Source organism: Barbatula barbatula, assembly GCF_947034865.1.
Source record: "Barbatula barbatula genome assembly, chromosome: 19".
Taxonomy (NCBI): Eukaryota; Metazoa; Chordata; class Actinopteri; order Cypriniformes; family Nemacheilidae; genus Barbatula; species Barbatula barbatula.
In genome coordinates, this window is record NC_136782.1 from 10,146,803 (window position 1) to 10,164,655 (window position 17,853).

Genomic DNA, 17,853 nt, shown 5'->3' on the forward strand with positions numbered 1-17,853 from the left:
AATAACACTATATGGGGAGGCTGCCGAGTTTAGAAAGAGAGATTTAAATTTTCTTAAGTAGCTAAAGCAAACACACACCTTTATGAGATACAAGTTAAAAAACTAAGACGGAGTATGATAAAACACACATTAAGTGCACATACATTTGTCCAGATAAGTAAGCTATTTTAAGAAAACCGTATATTAAGATATACATTAGAGAATTAGATCATCTCATTTATAAGAAACAACTCAAACCAAAATCTACATTCAAACCATATTGGACCAACGTTTTTAATGTGGGTTTTATCATGCATGACGTATGTATCTATTATTTGACAAAATACTTGAGTGAGAATGCAGTTTAAGTCTTTTTACTTAGAGACTTAGCGATTTGCATACATACATGCCTATTATAAATGTGTATTTTGTGTGTTCACACATCATAGACTGTCAAAACAAATCACACATTTGTGATTATCTACTCTTATGTTGCTCCAGAAACCATGTGGATTATGTTTAAATGCAAGGATTAAACAGGGTCTTACCAGAAGAAGCCATGTCACGCAAACTAAAGACAGACAACAAGATAAAAAATAAAAATTTTAAAAGTGAGTGAGACAGAGCTGGTAAAGAGAAGACTAGGGGCAGCTTAACCTACACGTGGTTAGCTAGGTTTGAGTCGGACATAACATATGATCTGACTAAATCAAGTACTTTTGCCTCTCGAAATAAAAGAAGGAACAACAGGGGTGTAAAACTGCTTCGGGCGTATATCTTCCGGCTCCAGGTCTGCAGCCTCCCCCTACTCCCTTGAGTTGATTGTGCTTTTCCACCATCAACATTAATTGACATTCTTTTTACTGTAAGGTTGTTACAACAACCAACAATTGGACAGATGCCATCTTTGAGGACATTTTCTATTAGTTCAGCAAATAGCTACTGGAAACAATCTATGTTCTCAATGGATTGTTTGATTAAAGTTTTAGTATGTTTTAGTAAAAGTGGATTTGAAAGTTTGATTTTGTTTTGTAAACTTAAAAAGGGTATTTTAGGTAAGATTTGGTTTCAAGTATTGCAAATGTCTGAAAGTTAAGTCAAATGCTCACTAACTACCACTGAAGGTCACTATGACGTTTCTAAATTCAATTTGGAAATGGGAGGTTTGGATTTAAAACAAATGGAAGAAAAATAATAAAACAAATGTTGCAACGGAAACTATTCATACAGCTGTGTTGCGTTCTAATACTTACACTTTACATCACATATAGTCTTCTTCTAGTCGGTCCTGCAGAGAGGGTGTCCGACCCAACATAGTATGATAAGAAAAGTTTATTTACCCTTTTTTACATAAAAATTTGATTGTTGTTCATCGCTTTTGTGCAACTCATGCATAGTCATCATGTGTACCTTTTAAAATCGCTGCTGACTGTAAACTAAAAACGTGAAATACAATTAAACTGTTTTTGTAAATAACAGTATAATAATAACTGAAAATTAATACATATGGAGTAAATGCAAAACTTGTGCACAGTCCTCTTGTGAAAGAACAAAAGAATGTTGTCTTTCATCCAGCAGAAAATCAGCTCCACCCTAATAATAATAAACCACACTGCTCTCACTGTGCATTCCTTTAGATGAAATGTGTCAGTCCCATTTCTGCCTGTGCACGTAAGTGTATGGTACGTTTGCAGGTTTTGCTTTGGTACCGTAACACGTCCGTACAAATGTTTTGTGTTTCCACATGATCCGTCTTTACTGACAACAGTTGGGTTGCTTCTTCTTGGAAGCTGCATATAAGTTGTTTGGATTACTGTTGATTTCTGTGGAGAAAGAAATGTACTGATTGAATCTGAATGAACATTGATTATATATTTACTTTCTTCATAAATGTCTTAATAAATATTATTCCCCTCAGCATGTTGTGAACAGAAAACGTTCATCACAATGTAATAACCCTCTTGGTTGATAAAACTAAGTATAACCACATCGCTCAGGAATGGTAGATAATCAATAAAATTAGCCAATATTGTATCCATACAAGATTTAGGTATATAGAATATATTATATATATATATATATATATATATATATTGTGGTACAGTAAATAAGAATAAATAAGCAAGACAGAATTTAACTAATTTAGCACTGTCAATATCACAAAAGGTGATGATCTTGTCTGGATTCATTCTGCAAATGACTGACTATGCATTGTATCTTCCATTTATTATAGATCCTCATATGATTTAGATAACACAATTTCTAAAATAATTTGTTCTATATTAATATTCCTTTGTTTCTGTAGCATTGCAACAGTGTTGTGAGATGTTTATTACTAGTTAGTCACTACTTACTAACAACTTCCCCAATACGTCTGGATCCACTTTTCTCCAGTTCTGCCATTACATTTGCCTCAAATGTTAAAGATGCAACTCGGAAGAAAAACTCTCTGACGTTCTCACCTACCGTTACAAAACACAATAATGAAACAATGTAGAGATAATACGATTTTTAAATACTGAAATTCTTATAGGAAAGAGACATAAAAACCACAAAAGAAGCGTTGCCACGTAGCAACAGACACAGTAATATTACAGTAATATTGTTAATACAATATTTTTCAATAAAGCACTGGTTCTCAAACTTTTTTGTTGTAAGGCCCCCTTTGTGTATAGTGTGCATCGCTTTGCGGTGACTTATAATCTTAAAGCTATACTTTTAATTAAACCAAAAATATATATACCATTATACCACGCTAGAACATGCATGATGGTGGACTTATTTTTCTTATGTGTGATTGTATAGAATATATGATACATTTATATAATTCATAAAATACCACAAAATCTGTGGCCCCCCTGGATCCATGTTTCCCCCCAGTTAGAGAACCACTGCAATAAATGATACAGTATAAAGATCACTCGTCTCGTATTTTATAAAGTAGCCTACTCACCAGTTAAAGCAGATAGAGCCCAGTACTCTGCTTTCATCTGATCGGCCAGTTTAATGGCATCCTGCTCAATTAGAGAATACTGAGCAGGAGACTGAGGATAGGAGACAGATATTTATGTTTTCTTATATTTAAAAAAACATTATTGACAATAACACTGCCACTCACGCTCAGATCTTTCTTCGTGCCAACCAGGAAAAGTAATACACTGGTAGGGTCGTTCTCTTTCATTGCATCCTCTAACCATTGCCTACAGGAGAGAATGTTATTTTAAACATAGACTTCCATGTCATTCTTAATCCAGAGGATGATGTCACTTACCTTGTGTGCTCCAGTGAAGCAACATCAGTCAAATCAAACACAATGATTACAGCTGTAAACAGGAAGTGACAAAATATATGGGCTTAATCAAAAGTGAAGGTACAATATTTCATTTGGTAAAATAAGCTTTATTAACTAGATTGAGTTGTCATGTTTATATTAAAGCTTTGTTAAAATGTATTGAATATTACTTTATTTTCTGTTTAAGTTCATATTTGTTACCCTGAGCTCCTCTGTAGTATGTAGAGGCGATGCATTTAAACCTCTCCTGACCTGCAGTGTCCCACCTGAAGAATGAAAACAAACGTTCTTTAAAAATAACTATGGAAATGACTAGTGTGCTAAGATGCGTAAAATAAAGTGTGGGTCATACTCACAACTGTAGACTGAAAGGGACGCCAAGAACTTCAAATCTTTCCATCTCAAAGTCCACACCAATGGTGGCCTTGTAGTTCTTGTCAAATGCATCTTTACAAAATCTAAGGTGAAAATGACCATGAAATAGGTTTGTGCCTTTTCCACAATATTAAACATTCATCGGTAAGTATTTAACTCAGCAAATTTGCTCACCTATTAATCAAACAGGTTTTCCCGACAGCCAGATCGCCAACTACGATGACTTTGGAGATTTTAAACCTACTGGTCAAACAAGAGAAAGAGCAACATATAAAGAAATGCTGCACATCCCATACAATCATTCTAAAATATTATGTTCATTGCAGGTCACTTTATGTGATAGTGCCTGACAAATGCATTAATGTTAATATGAAATTATTATTTATCTCACCCCACTGTTCCTGTCCTCTGTTGTTGACAAGCCGTCTTAACCTTGCTGTGGAATTCATTTTCTGTGTGCAAAGCGGCACTTTTGTTGAAACACTGTAACAGGAGGGAAGATCTAAATTCATGACCTCTGTGAGGAGTCAACGCGAGGCATTAAACTAGGAGGACATGGTCCAGTGGAGAACAATGGATGATTTACGCATGAAAGCATTATATGTAAAGCACGTACTTTAGGAAGCTGGCCGATGATGCGGTCTTTTCGCACAGGGGGGAGCACGCTCATGATGGGCCTTCTGCAGAAGAAATAGGAGTGTTGAATGAATCACAGTTTGAGGTTTTGTAAGACGCCAAAACCCTGAACGGAAAAATGAGTAATGTCTGTTATTCAGACATTCAGCGGGCTCTGTGGATCAAGGGTAAACTTGTGTTAAAAAGCTTGCGCAATAATTAAATATGACCTTCATATATATGGCTTAAAAGTTTCATGATGTGCACATGTGGTATGGATCCGAATTATTTAAAGCAAGAGTGTAGAAAAAGGTTAAGATTGAATTCAAAGAGGACTCGGCCACAGTTTGGATGAGGAGTCGCTAATCTGTATTTCGTAATCCTCAGTAAATCTCCGAACAAAAGATAATTCGAGATTTTTAATTTGTTTTGCTGTATTTGCGATGTTTTCTTGTCTCTCATCTTGTCTTTCATCATTTGCATCCTACACCGCTACATACTTTTAACTTTTAAACTTGTAAGCATTGAGTTTTTGTGATAGTGTATGATGTATATAAACATTTGAACAACAAAAACAAACAAAACCTTCAACCCCTTCTTCCTATCCGTACTAACATTGTTATTAAAGCGGTAACACTGTTGCTACAAACAAACGTGCTTACCTCTGCAAGGAAAGATGTTCTTGTGATTGTAAATCGTTGTTTTTTGAGGCACTACTGTTTAAATAGCTTTTATCTTTACATAAAAGTAAATAAATCCTAAACAAACAAACGGTTTTCAGCATTCATCCATAGCGTGCAAGCTCCCAAGTTTCAGAAGAAAACAATCTGACCCACGGAAGCGATGGGTACTGCATACAGATGGATTTCTCCAGCAATCCATGTTTCTTCCTACCAAATGTGCTCCAGTCAGCCCCCTAGCGTTATTATAACATTTACATGATCATTGCACTCAAAAACGTGGTTGTTCATTTTATCATAATAATTCAAATCCATGTCTTGAGTTGTAAATCTTAGTGTTCAATAAATATATTTTAAACATTTCTCATCGAAAAATAAAGGAAAAAACAAGCGTTTATCTAGGCTGTTATGAAAAACTGTTGTTGTTTCTTATGAGCCATAAGAGGGCGCCAACGTTTTGAAATTAAATGCAAAAGTAAACATACTATACAGAGCAATATATATGGACAAAAATAAAATACATTCGTTTTTATATATGAATAATTTATTACATCGTTTATATAAATAAAATATATGGTATTACTGTCTTCGTCAAATCATAATAAACAACAGATAATTGCAAACTCGCTTTCTCTTCCGACCATTTCAAGTTATGAAGGAAATAAACATCCCCAAAGTAAAGTAAAAATTAACAATAAAAAAACTTGTCGTTGCATTGAAGATGTAGTCAAATTGTATCTGCACCACTTCTCCAAATCTGATGGCAGATTGAATCAATGTTCAATAGAAATGCTTGAGATTCAGCTTTAAAACAGCACATTACCCATTTTGATTTTGTGGTGTATTTTAAAACATATATTTGTACTTAAACGTGTACATTCCGTAAAAGTAGCAAATGTATCTTCTCATGAATGATGCTTACAACATTTAAACCGCTAGGTGAGAGAAAACTACAGAGAGAGAACTACAATACGTCAAGGGTCAAAGGAAGAGCGTCAAATATCTTGTAAACTTTACACTAATGTTCGGTATTAATGCCTTACCTTATTTGCATTAGGCATCACAAACTAACAACGAAAAGCTTTTTTAATGTCTCATGCATGACGTTCTTTGTTTCTTTGTTGCCACGGTGTACTATGCGTAGCCGTTTGTGTTTTAGATCCTGTAGTCTTTTAACACATCAAGGTGAGGTTGAGCTTAAGCTGAATGAAGCATTGTTAAATAGTTAGTGCTCTGGAATTTAACCCGAGTTTAAGGAAATACCAGTCATCTGTGCTCACACCAAATGACTCACACGTGAGTTTATACCGCAAGAGTAAAAAACATGCCTGATGCAGACAAAACAAAATCACAAAGCACAAAAAAATATGCCACAAAAGCACCGATACCATCTTGAATAATGCAGCAGCGTAACCTTTTACACTCCACTATTGCAAAATCTGTTTAGAATCGGTCGTAACCTCATGTTTTTCCTTAAGCTTGTGTGAAATATGATATATGTGTATGATGAAACATCATGTCAGCATTGTTTAAATGCAATAAACAAAACATACATGTTAATATATTTGGCAGACGCATTTATCCAAAGCGACTTACATTGTATTATACTATACATTATAACTGAGTGCTTGCAATCTCCTGAGATCGAACCCATAATCTTGCTATAGCTAGCATCATGCTCTAACCACTGAGCCACAGGAAACCTAAACTATATACATGTATAGGATAAAAATATACAGGTTTTCATATTGTGAACTTGTTAACTAATAAAGCATATGAAGATTTCATGTCACCTTTCTATTAAAACATAATATTAGACCAGTTTTTTTTTCACTGACAGGTGTAAAAATAAATCTGTAACAATTTATTGAGACAGAATCTTATTTCAATCAATTGTTGACTGTAAAATTCTGCTGGTATACAAATTTCGTTCTGGATGGATGTGTTAGACTTTTATATAATATTAAGCTTAACGTCGCTGTTTTAGGTTTGAAATTAAACCAAAATGATCTTATTAGAAGACAATCAACAGGGATTAGTGGTCAATATGTATGACTGTATTTTATAATGCTACTTTTTCACTACAGCGTGGGAAAGGGGAAGTAGTTCAGAATACTACTGGAATTCTTGACATTGTGTACATTTTCTTCACACTAGTCAGAGCACATTTAAAGTCCATCCTAAGGCTATGTGTGCTCTTCAACATAATGATGTGGTTTGTGTCATATCCCTACAACACAATAATGAACCATATGAATAAAGGATGTTCGTAAAATATGTCCATGAAATGGTTTCGGTCTTTATAGATTGAACTGTGCTTTTTTGAGACTGTTCAAGAACCAGCCCGGTTGCAGATTTGGTTAATCCCATAAACCACGTTCTAATTCAAGTGTGAATTGTTTCAAGTGTACACTATTCTCAAAATGTGACAGTCAGTGATGAGGAATGTGATTTGCTCATACTCATCACAACTGTTTGAATTGAAAAACAATGATTTGAGGTAGACCTAAAAACAAAAACTAATGAGAATGACTGGATCTCTTAACCAAATATTAATCTGCCAGTAATTTGACAGGATTTAAATAGCATTTATTATATTTTGCAGCATATGTTTAAAGGGACAAAATTACCCTATAATTAAATGTATTTACTCACCTCCCAGTTGTTCCAAATCTGTATTCATTTCTTTGTCGTGATGAACACAGAGAAAGATATTTGGAAGAACGCTTTTAACCAAACAATTCTTGTCCACCGTTGAATACCATAGTGGGATAAATTACTTTATCATTTATTGTTTTGTTGAACACATAAGAAGATATTTTGAAGAATGTAGGACAGCAAACAGTTCTGGGGCACTTCTGACAATAATTGTAATTGTAAACTCAATGGGGTCCAAGAACTGTTTGCGGACAAACATTCATCCAAATATCTTTCTCTGTGTTCACCAAACAAAAAAAATGTATAAAGATTTGGAATAACTAGAGAGTCATTTATGAACTATTTTTTTGGGTGAACTGTCCCTAAAACAAATATCCTTAAATTAAAGAGATTAATCATGGGTAACACAACATGGGTATGAGTAAATTATGACAGAATCCTCATTTTCAGGTGACCTATTTCGTTTAAATCCTCATCAAGGTTAGTGTTCCTGCTCAGTACCTGAGAGTCTATCACTTCTAATGACCGCAAAGGTATCATTTAAGACAACATGTTTCACAGCATCCCAGCAACATAATGCAATTACATCACCAATGAGATTTACAATTATTGAAACTTACAATGAATCAAAGTGATACCATAATCAATGTTCAAAGTGCGGTAAGGACACCCGAAAATATACAAAATGCTTCAATGTCCTCATATTCCCTTTTTGCCTTGGTAGTACACATAATAAATATATACATAGTTCGTAAAGGTTTCATGTGTATTGTATTCTGTATTTATTCTAACTGTATATCCTGCACTTGCTAACTGCACATCTGGTTAGACCTAAACTACATTTCGTTACACTGTACTTGTATATGTGTAATGACAATAAAGTTGAATCTAATCTAATCCAATCTAATGTGAACAATGTGTACCCACTTGAAAAAAGAAATATGTAACTATTTCACACTTTATTACTAATACTACAGAAGTTTAGCGTATACTACAGTAATAAAACTATACAATGGTATAACTACAAAATAAAAATGTATCACAATTCTTATTGAACCCTATACGGTGTCCTGCAATATCTCTATGTCCCACCAGGGTGACGCAGCCCACAGAGTTTGGGATTCTGATCTAAACTAGTCTAGTTTGGATTACAACTTGGTTTTAGCTGTATTGTGTATGGTTGAAACTGTGCATTGAACTGCACTTTTGTACCCCGTGTTAAAATCTGGTCTAAATAGGCTTAGGCCTATGGTCGGTAGGCTAATTGAGCAGAAGCTGTGAAAAGGATTATATCCTTAGGTTTGAGGGACAGCTTTTAGAATGGTCTATTCACCTCAATGACCTACCAGCTAAACCAAAAAAAGATGCTTAACAAACAAAATACTCGCAGTGTCCACCATGTCAACTGTAAAAAGACTATTGCACCCCAAACACCCGATTCGGGCGCTCTGTTGTTACACCATTCAGTTAGATTAGCAGAAATAAAAAGCATGGGGTGAGAGTCAGCCCCCCATCTGGTGTATTTTGTCCGCTCGTGAGCTCTGTAGGGGTACAGGAAGTGTTGCCTAGTGACGGGTGAGTTTATACACGCAGCCAGCAGCAAAAATGGAGAAGTACGAGAAGATTAAAGTGGTCGGGAGGGGAGCTTTCGGGTAAATAAAACTACAAACGCTTTATGGTTTGCAAAAGTATTTCGGTTTTGACAACTTTTATTTTGCAAAAGCAACGTCACGTGTAATAAACGGGATAGCAGTTTTTGTTAACTTGGGAGACTCTTGTCAGAAACTTTCAATATGTCGCGCTTCGCTCATAATAAGGAGTTAGCGGATCACTCTTGAAGCGCAATTTATTTCCGCATTCCTTTAGTTTGTTATACCATTATACAACCATTATCGACCACTTTTATTGCTTTAGTATTAACGTGAAAAGTTGAATACACTGTTGATTATACATCCTCGCTTTTTTAATTCTCAGAACTCCTAAAGGGATGTGTATATTATTCCTATCTGATTTATAGGAATCCCATTGGGAACGGCCAGAAACAAGGGTGTGAATACTTAGAAATTATATTCAGTATTATTCATATAATCTCTGAACTCTAGGTAGCCTAGAATGTCGAAAATGTACTCATTTAGTTTATAGCCAATTATTAAAGGAAAACTGGTTATTTAACTGTACATAATGTGAACGTACAGTGTGAACCTTATTTTCCAAGCTGGTGAAATAAACAGACTTGATTTTCTTATTAAATCAAGTTCTCTGTATATTTAAAAAGCACTGCTTAAAGTAAAATATTTGATTAGTTTGCTCAGAAAGACAATGACAACTGAATGCTGAATATGTGAAATAAAATGTAATAAAGAGGACATATTTGTGCAACTAGTGAAAGATGAAATTTGTGCGTAAAAAATGGACAGGTCGCGGAATATGACAGAAACACAGTACACATTCTGTGTTCCTATGCAGCTTTTCATCATTCTTTAAAAAAGAAATTAATCTACATAGTAACTTGCAGCCTTATATCTGTATCTGTTACAGCATAGTGCACCTTTGTCGCAGACGCACTGACGGCGCACTGGTGATCTTGAAGGAAATCCCAGTAGAGCAGATGACACGTGATGAACGTCTCGCAGCTCAGAACGAATGCCAAGTTCTCAAGTTGCTCAACCACCCCAACATTATCGAGTATTATGAAAACTTTCTGGAAGACAAGGCGCTGATGATCGCAATGGAATACGCTCCAGGCACGGACATTTTCTCACTGTTTTTCAAAATGTGTAAACCAGGCACACAATGCCTGAATCTTATGAATAACATGTCAAATTTGCCTGAGACAAAAATGATCAATTATTTACATTTTACTGGCTTTAATTAGAATCATAATCCTTTGTCTCTGCAATTGTTATTATAGGTGGAACCCTGGCAGATTACATACAGAAGCGCTGCAACTCATTGTTAGATGAAGACACCATATTACATTTCTTTGTACAGATCTTACTTGCTCTTTACCATGTGCACAATAAACTCATCCTGCATCGGGACCTCAAAACCCAGAACATACTTCTGGACAAGTATCAGATGATAGTTAAAATAGGTGACTTTGGCATCTCAAAGATTCTTGTGAGCAAGAGTAAAGCTTACACTGTAAGTCCCAGAAAACTTTGTGTGTGCGTCAGCATTAATTTGAATTTCACAGCATGCGATGTCAGTGATATACTTAAAGTTTTTTTTATGACAGGTTGTGGGGACACCGTGTTATATTTCTCCAGAACTGTGTGAAGGAAAGCCATACAACCAGAAGAGTGACATTTGGGCTTTAGGCTGTGTTCTTTATGAGCTTGCTAGTCTCAAGAGAGCCTTTGAGGCAGCAGTAAGATCTCTTTTTGTTGATTTGCTTCGTCTTGATTTTAAATCCTCTTTTTAAATCACTGTCTATATCTATAATACTACAGTATACCCATTATATACAGTAGGGATATTTCGCCACTTTGCACATTTTCTATTCTACACATTGAAAGCATAAATGTCACATACTGTATCTCACAATGTAATGTGTTCACGTTTAAGTGACAAAATAACCAGTAAACTAATATTACGTCTAAACAAATAAGAAATCACGTTTTATATGTTATATTTAATGACAAGCTAAGACAATTTTATTTTCTCAGAACCTCCCAGCCTTGGTGCTAAAGATCATGAGTGGCACATTTGCCCCCATTTCAGACCGTTACAGCCCAGAACTGAGACAGCTAATCCTCAACATGCTAAATTTGGATCCATCCAAGCGACCCCAGCTCAATGAGATAATGGCCCATCCTATTTGCATCAGGCCATTGCTCAATCTCTACACTGACATAGGCAACGTCAAAATGCGCAGGTAGGATTTTAATTTATTGTTAGTTATATTCGCTTATTTTTTATTTATATTTGGTACGACACTATATGTATTTCATTGTCTGATGTGTGGTTAAATTTTTCTCTTTTAGAATTGAAAAGTCACTGTCTACTGTTCAGGCAGGTTCTCATGGAAGACCAAGAGGAACCAATACTAGAACTAGAGGTGAGATGTTATTCAGTAAGCTCTTTTTCTTAAAGGCACGGTTCACCCAAAAATATATTCTGTCATCATTTACTCACCTTCGAGTTGTTTCAAATCTGTATAAATTTTTTGTTCTGAAGAACAGAGATATATTTGGAAGAATGCTTATAACCAAACAGTTCTTGGACCCCATTGACTACTAAAGTAGTACTGTTGAATACAAAAGACGATATTTTGAAGAATGTAGGATTTAGTTCTGGGGCACTTTTGACTAGCATTGTCATTTTTCCTCAAAGGTGGCCAAGAAGTGTTTGGTTACAATCATCTTACAAATATCTTTCTCTTTGTTCATCAGAACAAAGATGTCTGTTTTAATTTGTGCGATTCATTCCACTACACTAGGTGGGCTGTCCAGTTTAACCTCAACAAAGATGATGCATCCATTACCCTTATCTTCAGTTTACACCTGGGGCAGTGGCATTTCCACTCCTCTGCGTCTGCCCATGTTAAACACTGAGGTTATCCAAGTCTCCCTGGGACGCACCCAAAAAATGGGCGTCACCAAATCTGGGAGGCTCATCACTTGGGAGGTGTGTTGATATTTTTCCCTGATCACATCCTATAAATCATATTTAATGCAGTCAACTCCATTTTCTCACAGGGCACGTGGCTGGTTTCTGGCACCAGCTAAAAACACAAAATGTTTTTCTGTTCAAAAGCATTTTAGAGTCATATGCATCTTTAACATTTGGCAGGCACCCTCGGGTGGATCTGGTGAGCCTGCCTTGCCTGGTGCAGTCGAGCAGATGCAGCCGCAGTTCATCTCCCGCTTTCTAGAGGGTCAATCTGGTGTCACCATCAAATCTGTATCGTGTGGTGATCTTTTCACCACCTGCTTGACAGGTATACTGCCTTCTACCATCCAGAATTACCCATGAATACACAGTCGTAAGCTCAATCTCAGTCCATACACTACAACAGAAATAAAGAGTGCCTAATCTTCCCTTTTTAGGACCCTTCTGTAACGCTCATTAAGCATCATTTGTTCACACTGCCTAAACTAATCTCTTGTCTCATCGCATTGTAACGCAGCGGTATACGTTTGTCTCCTCCAAAGTAAAGGATACAGTGTTAGCATTCGTCTCGGCAGGGAATCATTAGTCATGTGTCACAAACACATACAGGATTCAAGGGCCTCACTTCAGCTCAGTTGCGTTCTAATGCAACACTTGAGGGAGAAATGACTGCTGGATAATCCTGTGTTCTGGATTATAAACCTGTTCTCTGTGCATGTTCATCAGTAAAATCTTTTATAATCCCCTTGGTTTGCTTTTGTACCGCAGACAGGGGAATAATCATGACATTTGGTATTGGAAGCAACGGTTGTCTTGGCCATGGCAATTTCAACGATGTTACACAGGTAAATGAATTAACTCAATAGTCCGATCTGTTGTGCTATTACTCTACCTCTGTATACATTCTTAGTGTTACATTTGCTTCTTAACATCTATGTATGACGGACAAAACAGTAGCCAATAAGTAACTACTTAGAATCCATCCAAAAACACCATCAAAACGACATATCTATGCCCTAATATTACTTCAGTAACACAATGGCGACTACCCACAACACCCCCAGCATTGTGGAAGTAAGATTTGTACAGATGAACCCATCTTTACTCAACAAAATGCGCAAATCTCTGTATCTCATGCAACTGTTTGTGAATTCAGCCCAAGATAGTGGAGGCTCTTCTGGGTTACGAGTTGGTTCAGGTGTCTTGTGGAGCATCTCACGTACTGGCTGTGACCAATGAGAGAGAGGTTTTCTCCTGGGGGAGAGGAGACAATGGTAAATGAGTGCCTTCATTTGTCACTTGAATGGTGTGTTTCATTGGATTTCCCTTTGTAGTCTTGTAGACAGAATTGCCTCCAGGCAATTCTTTGCTCTCTCTCTCAATTCTCAATTTCAAGGTACTTTGTTGGCATGATTGCGTGTTCTTACAAATTGCCAAAGCTCTCTCTCTCTCTCTCTCTCTCTCTCTCTCTCTCTCTCTCTCTCTCTCTCTCTCTCTCTCTCTCTCTCTCTCTCTCTCTCTCTCTGTCATACTCAAACTCTCCTCATTTCTCTCCATCTGACAGGTCGGCTGGGTTTGGGCTCTCAAGACTGTCATCACTCCCCCCAGCAAGTGATTTTGCCAGATGATTTTGAAGCCCACCGCATGTTGTGTGGGGTGGACTGCTCTATGGTTATAAGCACACAGCACCAGATTCTGGCCTGTGGAAATAACAGGTACTTAAAAAAACCCCTGAAATGTCTCTTATTATTCATAACAAAGTAAAGCAGTTCAAATCAATGGTCACTTACCAGTTCAGAAGAATGTAGGGGATGAAGTGTGCATGTTTTTTTTTCACTTCTCAACAAGTAACACAAGTACAACTAATTTAAGAGCTGATAATGTGCATCAGTGGGGAATTCCTACTTCTAGGTGTGCCAATCTCTGCACAAAAAGGTTGAATGCAGCCTTTCCACATGACTTAAGCGTCAGGATTTCCTACAGTTTTCAGTGGATATAAATTGTTCCAGATACAGTATGTGGCTTGCTGAGAAATACTGTAGATCCGTTAATTAGATGCGCCTCGATTTTGGCATCTTTGACTTTGGTTAATGAGCCTACACTTAGCAGTGAATTAACCTTAATGTAAAAATGTTTCTTTGATTTTATCTTTATACATTGCCATGTCACAATGGTATTGCTTATGTTGGGCAGTTTTTTCACAGATTGCAAAACCAGTTTAGGGAGTTAACACTCCTCATTTTTGCTTAAGCGTTTAAATGGACTGTGGAGAATAAGGTTATTTCATCACAGGAAATGACTAAGATCATGTCCATATACTACAAAACTAAGTCACACCATGTTATCCACACCAGTGTACTCCTTGAGTGCTAAATATCGTAGTCCTTTCAGTTTAACCAATTTCAACTTCATTTTATAAGTATATGAAGTATACGAAATAGTCAGTATAACAATTTCATAATAATAAAGTATTAATTCAGAAGTCAGTATTATAATTAGAATTCAAGTGACTTGTGAAGTCAATTTGACTTAATAATTTAAAGCAGCTTTTGAACTTAAGTTTTCAAGTTGAAGTAGGTAGAAATGTGACCATTAACCTCTTGTGGAACAACACAGCCAAAATGGTTCTTCTGTGGCATCATGTAGCACCTTTCTTTCTAAGGGAATAGTGAAAAAAATCTCCATTTTAATTCCATCTTTTAATGTCTAAGTCCAGATACCTTCTAGAGTTTTAAAAGAGATTTTTACAATGTCTCAAGCTGTGCTCGGATTTGCGAAGATACCTACAAGTCAGAGATTTAAGTACATAATCAAACGTCAGATTCCTTCAAAACCAAATGATTTAAACCAACATCACATTAATTGCTATACCCTTATTTAATAGTGCTTATATTTGTTTACTTTTTAATCTAGATTTTATTTATTAGATAGATATTTAAAATAAACCCTTGAAATAACCTCAGAGAATGAAATAATAAATCATCTTTTAAACAGATTTAACAAACTGGGTGTGGACAAGATCTCGGACACAGAAGAGCCCCCATCTAACTGTCAGGTTGAGGAGGTCCATATATTCCAGGCCGTCCAGACAGCACCTCTAAATGTTGAGAAAATTGTGTACATCAACATTGGAACAGCACATTCTGTTGCCGTCACAGGTCAGAATCCTGATGATTTAGTTGTTTCAGACATCATTTATGTTAATGCACAAAATTATTTGGTTTAGTCTGATTTGCTCATCTGACCTGCATGTGCTGGATATGCAGAGAAAGGACAGTGCTATACCTTTGGCAGTAACCAGCACAGCCAGCTTGGCTGCAGTTCCCGAAGAACCACCCGAGTGCCCTGTCAGGTCCCAGGACTACAAGGGATCACCATGGCAGTGTGTGGCGACGCCTTTACTCTGGCAATCGGTGCAGGTAAGACTTCAAATAGAAGTGAATCGTATAAAAGCATTGTCAATACAATAATAATAATGACTGGTTCATTGGAGTAATGAGATTTGGGGGAGGAATTTGCATGATTGACATCTATTGATTATACGTTTATGGGTCTGTTTTAATCAGGTTGCAATTTCTTTCATTCCTTTCTTTTAGTTTTGGATTGAAATATGACCCAGACATGATCTTGATATATGACCTAGACATGATCTTTCCTGATGCAATACAGTTTATAAACTATACGGGCAACCGCTGTCTTTAATAGTTAAAGAAATGTCAATGCTGTACGTAAAATGTTATTGTGGTATAGACAAGGCTGCTACGACTCCATTAACTTCTTTAGTCACAGAAAGTGCATTAGTGGGGGCAGGTTAGTTAATTAACACGAGGTCATGTGTGTAGAGGTCAGCATGCAACCCTGACTGTGTCCCGCAGGTTTAGAAGACTCTGAAGACCTTTATTGTTTCACGTTGTCTTTGTTCATTCATCACTCTCACAAGACCAGACATCCAGGAAAAAAGATAGACAAAGATGTCATTCAGCTTTGTACCGTGCAAATGATATTTAGAATTGTGAGTACATTTTCCGCTCCTTCGTTCTGCAGAGGGGGAGGTGTACACCTGGGGTAAAGGGGCACGTGGTCGACTCGGACGGAAAGAAGAGGATTCTGGGAAGCCAAAGGCTGTGCAGCTCGACGAGAGCCACCCCTTCACTGTCACATCCGTGGCCTGTTGCCATGGAAACACGCTGTTGGCTGTGAAACGTAATGTGCAACTATTTCTTTACAAATGTCAACAAATCAGACATTTATTCATTTTCATTTTTTCATTGATTCTGAATTGAAATAGTTACTGCTTTCTAGATTTCAACACAGCTTCTTCAGTAACTGTAGTGTTTTGAATTTCTCAGCATAAGCTTTGTTTGAAATAGGCTGAGTTTGTAGTCTGTGAATTAATTTCTTTGTCTTGATACTGCTGTTTTAATAATTGCAAAAATCTAATGTCCATACTCATCCTTTCTTTCCTCAGCATTTTTTGAAGAGCCTGTTCCAAAGTAATAAGATTCAAGTTACACAACGCACGCAACAGAAGAAGCTCACGCTCTTGCACATAAAGACTGAGGGATTGTGCGTTGGAGAAGTGCAAGCTAGGCAGTGTTTGTACAGTAACATATACCGTTTAGCACTCTAACTGTTGAAATTCTTTTTTGGAATAGCATTTTTTTTAAAGACCATGAAAGACTGACGGACTGTCCAATGCAGTCTTTATGTAGCATTGTAAATACGTCAAAATATTAAAAAAGAAAAAGGGAAGGGTCGGTCTTACATTAGCTGAAGGTAATTCTGTGACCTTAATAACAGGAAGGAAAATATGAAGATAAAAGTGCTTCTTGCGGTGTCACATAAATGTGAAACACAGATACAATTTCATATGTGTAACAATAGCACAAAAATACGACAGGACATTTTGACCTCCATTTGACAGTCGTTTGTAGCAGTTGTCCTGTGTATATCAAACAATATATAAATTATATATACTTAATTACAACTATTAGTATAACTATTATTATTATTATTATTACAGCTTGAACACTTTTAATAAATATGTATGCTTTGCGATTCATAATGCATAAAAAAGAGTCATGTTTATTCTCGGAGGAATAGCATTAACATGGCACACACACAAAGCTCATGGATACGTCATTCTATGATGTAATTCTTGTGCAATACGTGATGCTCAGCGCGTGTCCAAGTCCAGTAACCGCGCTTGTCGATGCATTACATTTTAACCATGTTTAGCAAATGTCCGACAATATGCTTGATAAAACTGAGCCAATAAATGTTACAAATGACACGGCTTTGGTTGATTTCTTTGACGTAACGTCTGATCCTGAACGTGCGTGACGCTCACCGATAGAGGGAGTAATTTCCTTTACAAATAATTCCCCTTACAAATTGCAATCTTTTGTTAGCAATAATCGGGATACTGTCTTTGCATGCACACTTTCGCTAATGAACACGACATTCTATAAACCCGATAATAATAATAGTTTTGGGATTATTTTTTTATACTTCTTCAAATCTTTTTAAAACACAGAGAGAGAGAAAGCACAAACACATTAAACTAACTGCATGCATGTTTATTTAACACGAATAAGACTCAAATGCAACTACGTTAGAACACTCGCAGATCGCATTAAC

The 17,853-nt window shown here is 36.4% G+C and overlaps 2 protein-coding genes across 6 annotated transcripts; one reads left to right on the top strand and one right to left on the bottom strand.

The window, feature by feature from the left end:
- Positions 1-338: 338 nt before the first annotated feature.
- On the bottom strand, positions 339-6,215 carry rab34a (RAB34, member RAS oncogene family a). 5 transcript variants are annotated; one of them, XM_079482253.1, is made up of 11 exons: positions 4,924-5,123; positions 4,263-4,326; positions 4,038-4,129; positions 3,821-3,886; positions 3,628-3,729; positions 3,473-3,537; positions 3,251-3,302; positions 3,098-3,179; positions 2,933-3,023; positions 2,334-2,441; positions 339-1,802 (listed from the first exon to the last, which is right to left on the bottom strand). In XM_079482253.1, the coding sequence occupies exons 1-11, from the start codon at positions 5,043-5,045 to the stop codon at positions 1,735-1,737; spliced, it is 912 nt and encodes a 303-aa protein (XP_079338379.1). In that variant the 5' UTR covers positions 5,046-5,123; the 3' UTR covers positions 339-1,734. The 5 variants fall into 5 exon arrangements, with proteins under 5 accessions (XP_079338379.1, XP_079338377.1, XP_079338380.1 ...); XM_079482251.1 differs by lacking the exon at positions 4,924-5,123 and adding an exon at positions 5,985-6,215 and having other exon boundaries at positions 1,167-1,802; XM_079482254.1 differs by having other exon boundaries at positions 1,167-1,802; positions 4,263-4,388; positions 4,924-5,095.
- A 2,947-nt stretch (positions 6,216-9,162) lies between these two features.
- nek8 (NIMA-related kinase 8) lies at positions 9,163-16,948 on the top strand. Its single transcript, XM_079482256.1, has 15 exons — positions 9,163-9,251; positions 10,138-10,343; positions 10,511-10,743; positions 10,838-10,969; positions 11,268-11,476; positions 11,586-11,659; positions 12,041-12,228; positions 12,394-12,541; positions 12,982-13,058; positions 13,370-13,487; positions 13,778-13,928; positions 15,208-15,371; positions 15,480-15,632; positions 16,258-16,416; positions 16,682-16,948. The coding sequence occupies exons 1-15, from the start codon at positions 9,205-9,207 to the stop codon at positions 16,708-16,710; spliced, it is 2,088 nt and encodes a 695-aa protein (XP_079338382.1). The 5' UTR covers positions 9,163-9,204; the 3' UTR covers positions 16,711-16,948.
- Positions 16,949-17,853: the final 905 nt, after the last annotated feature.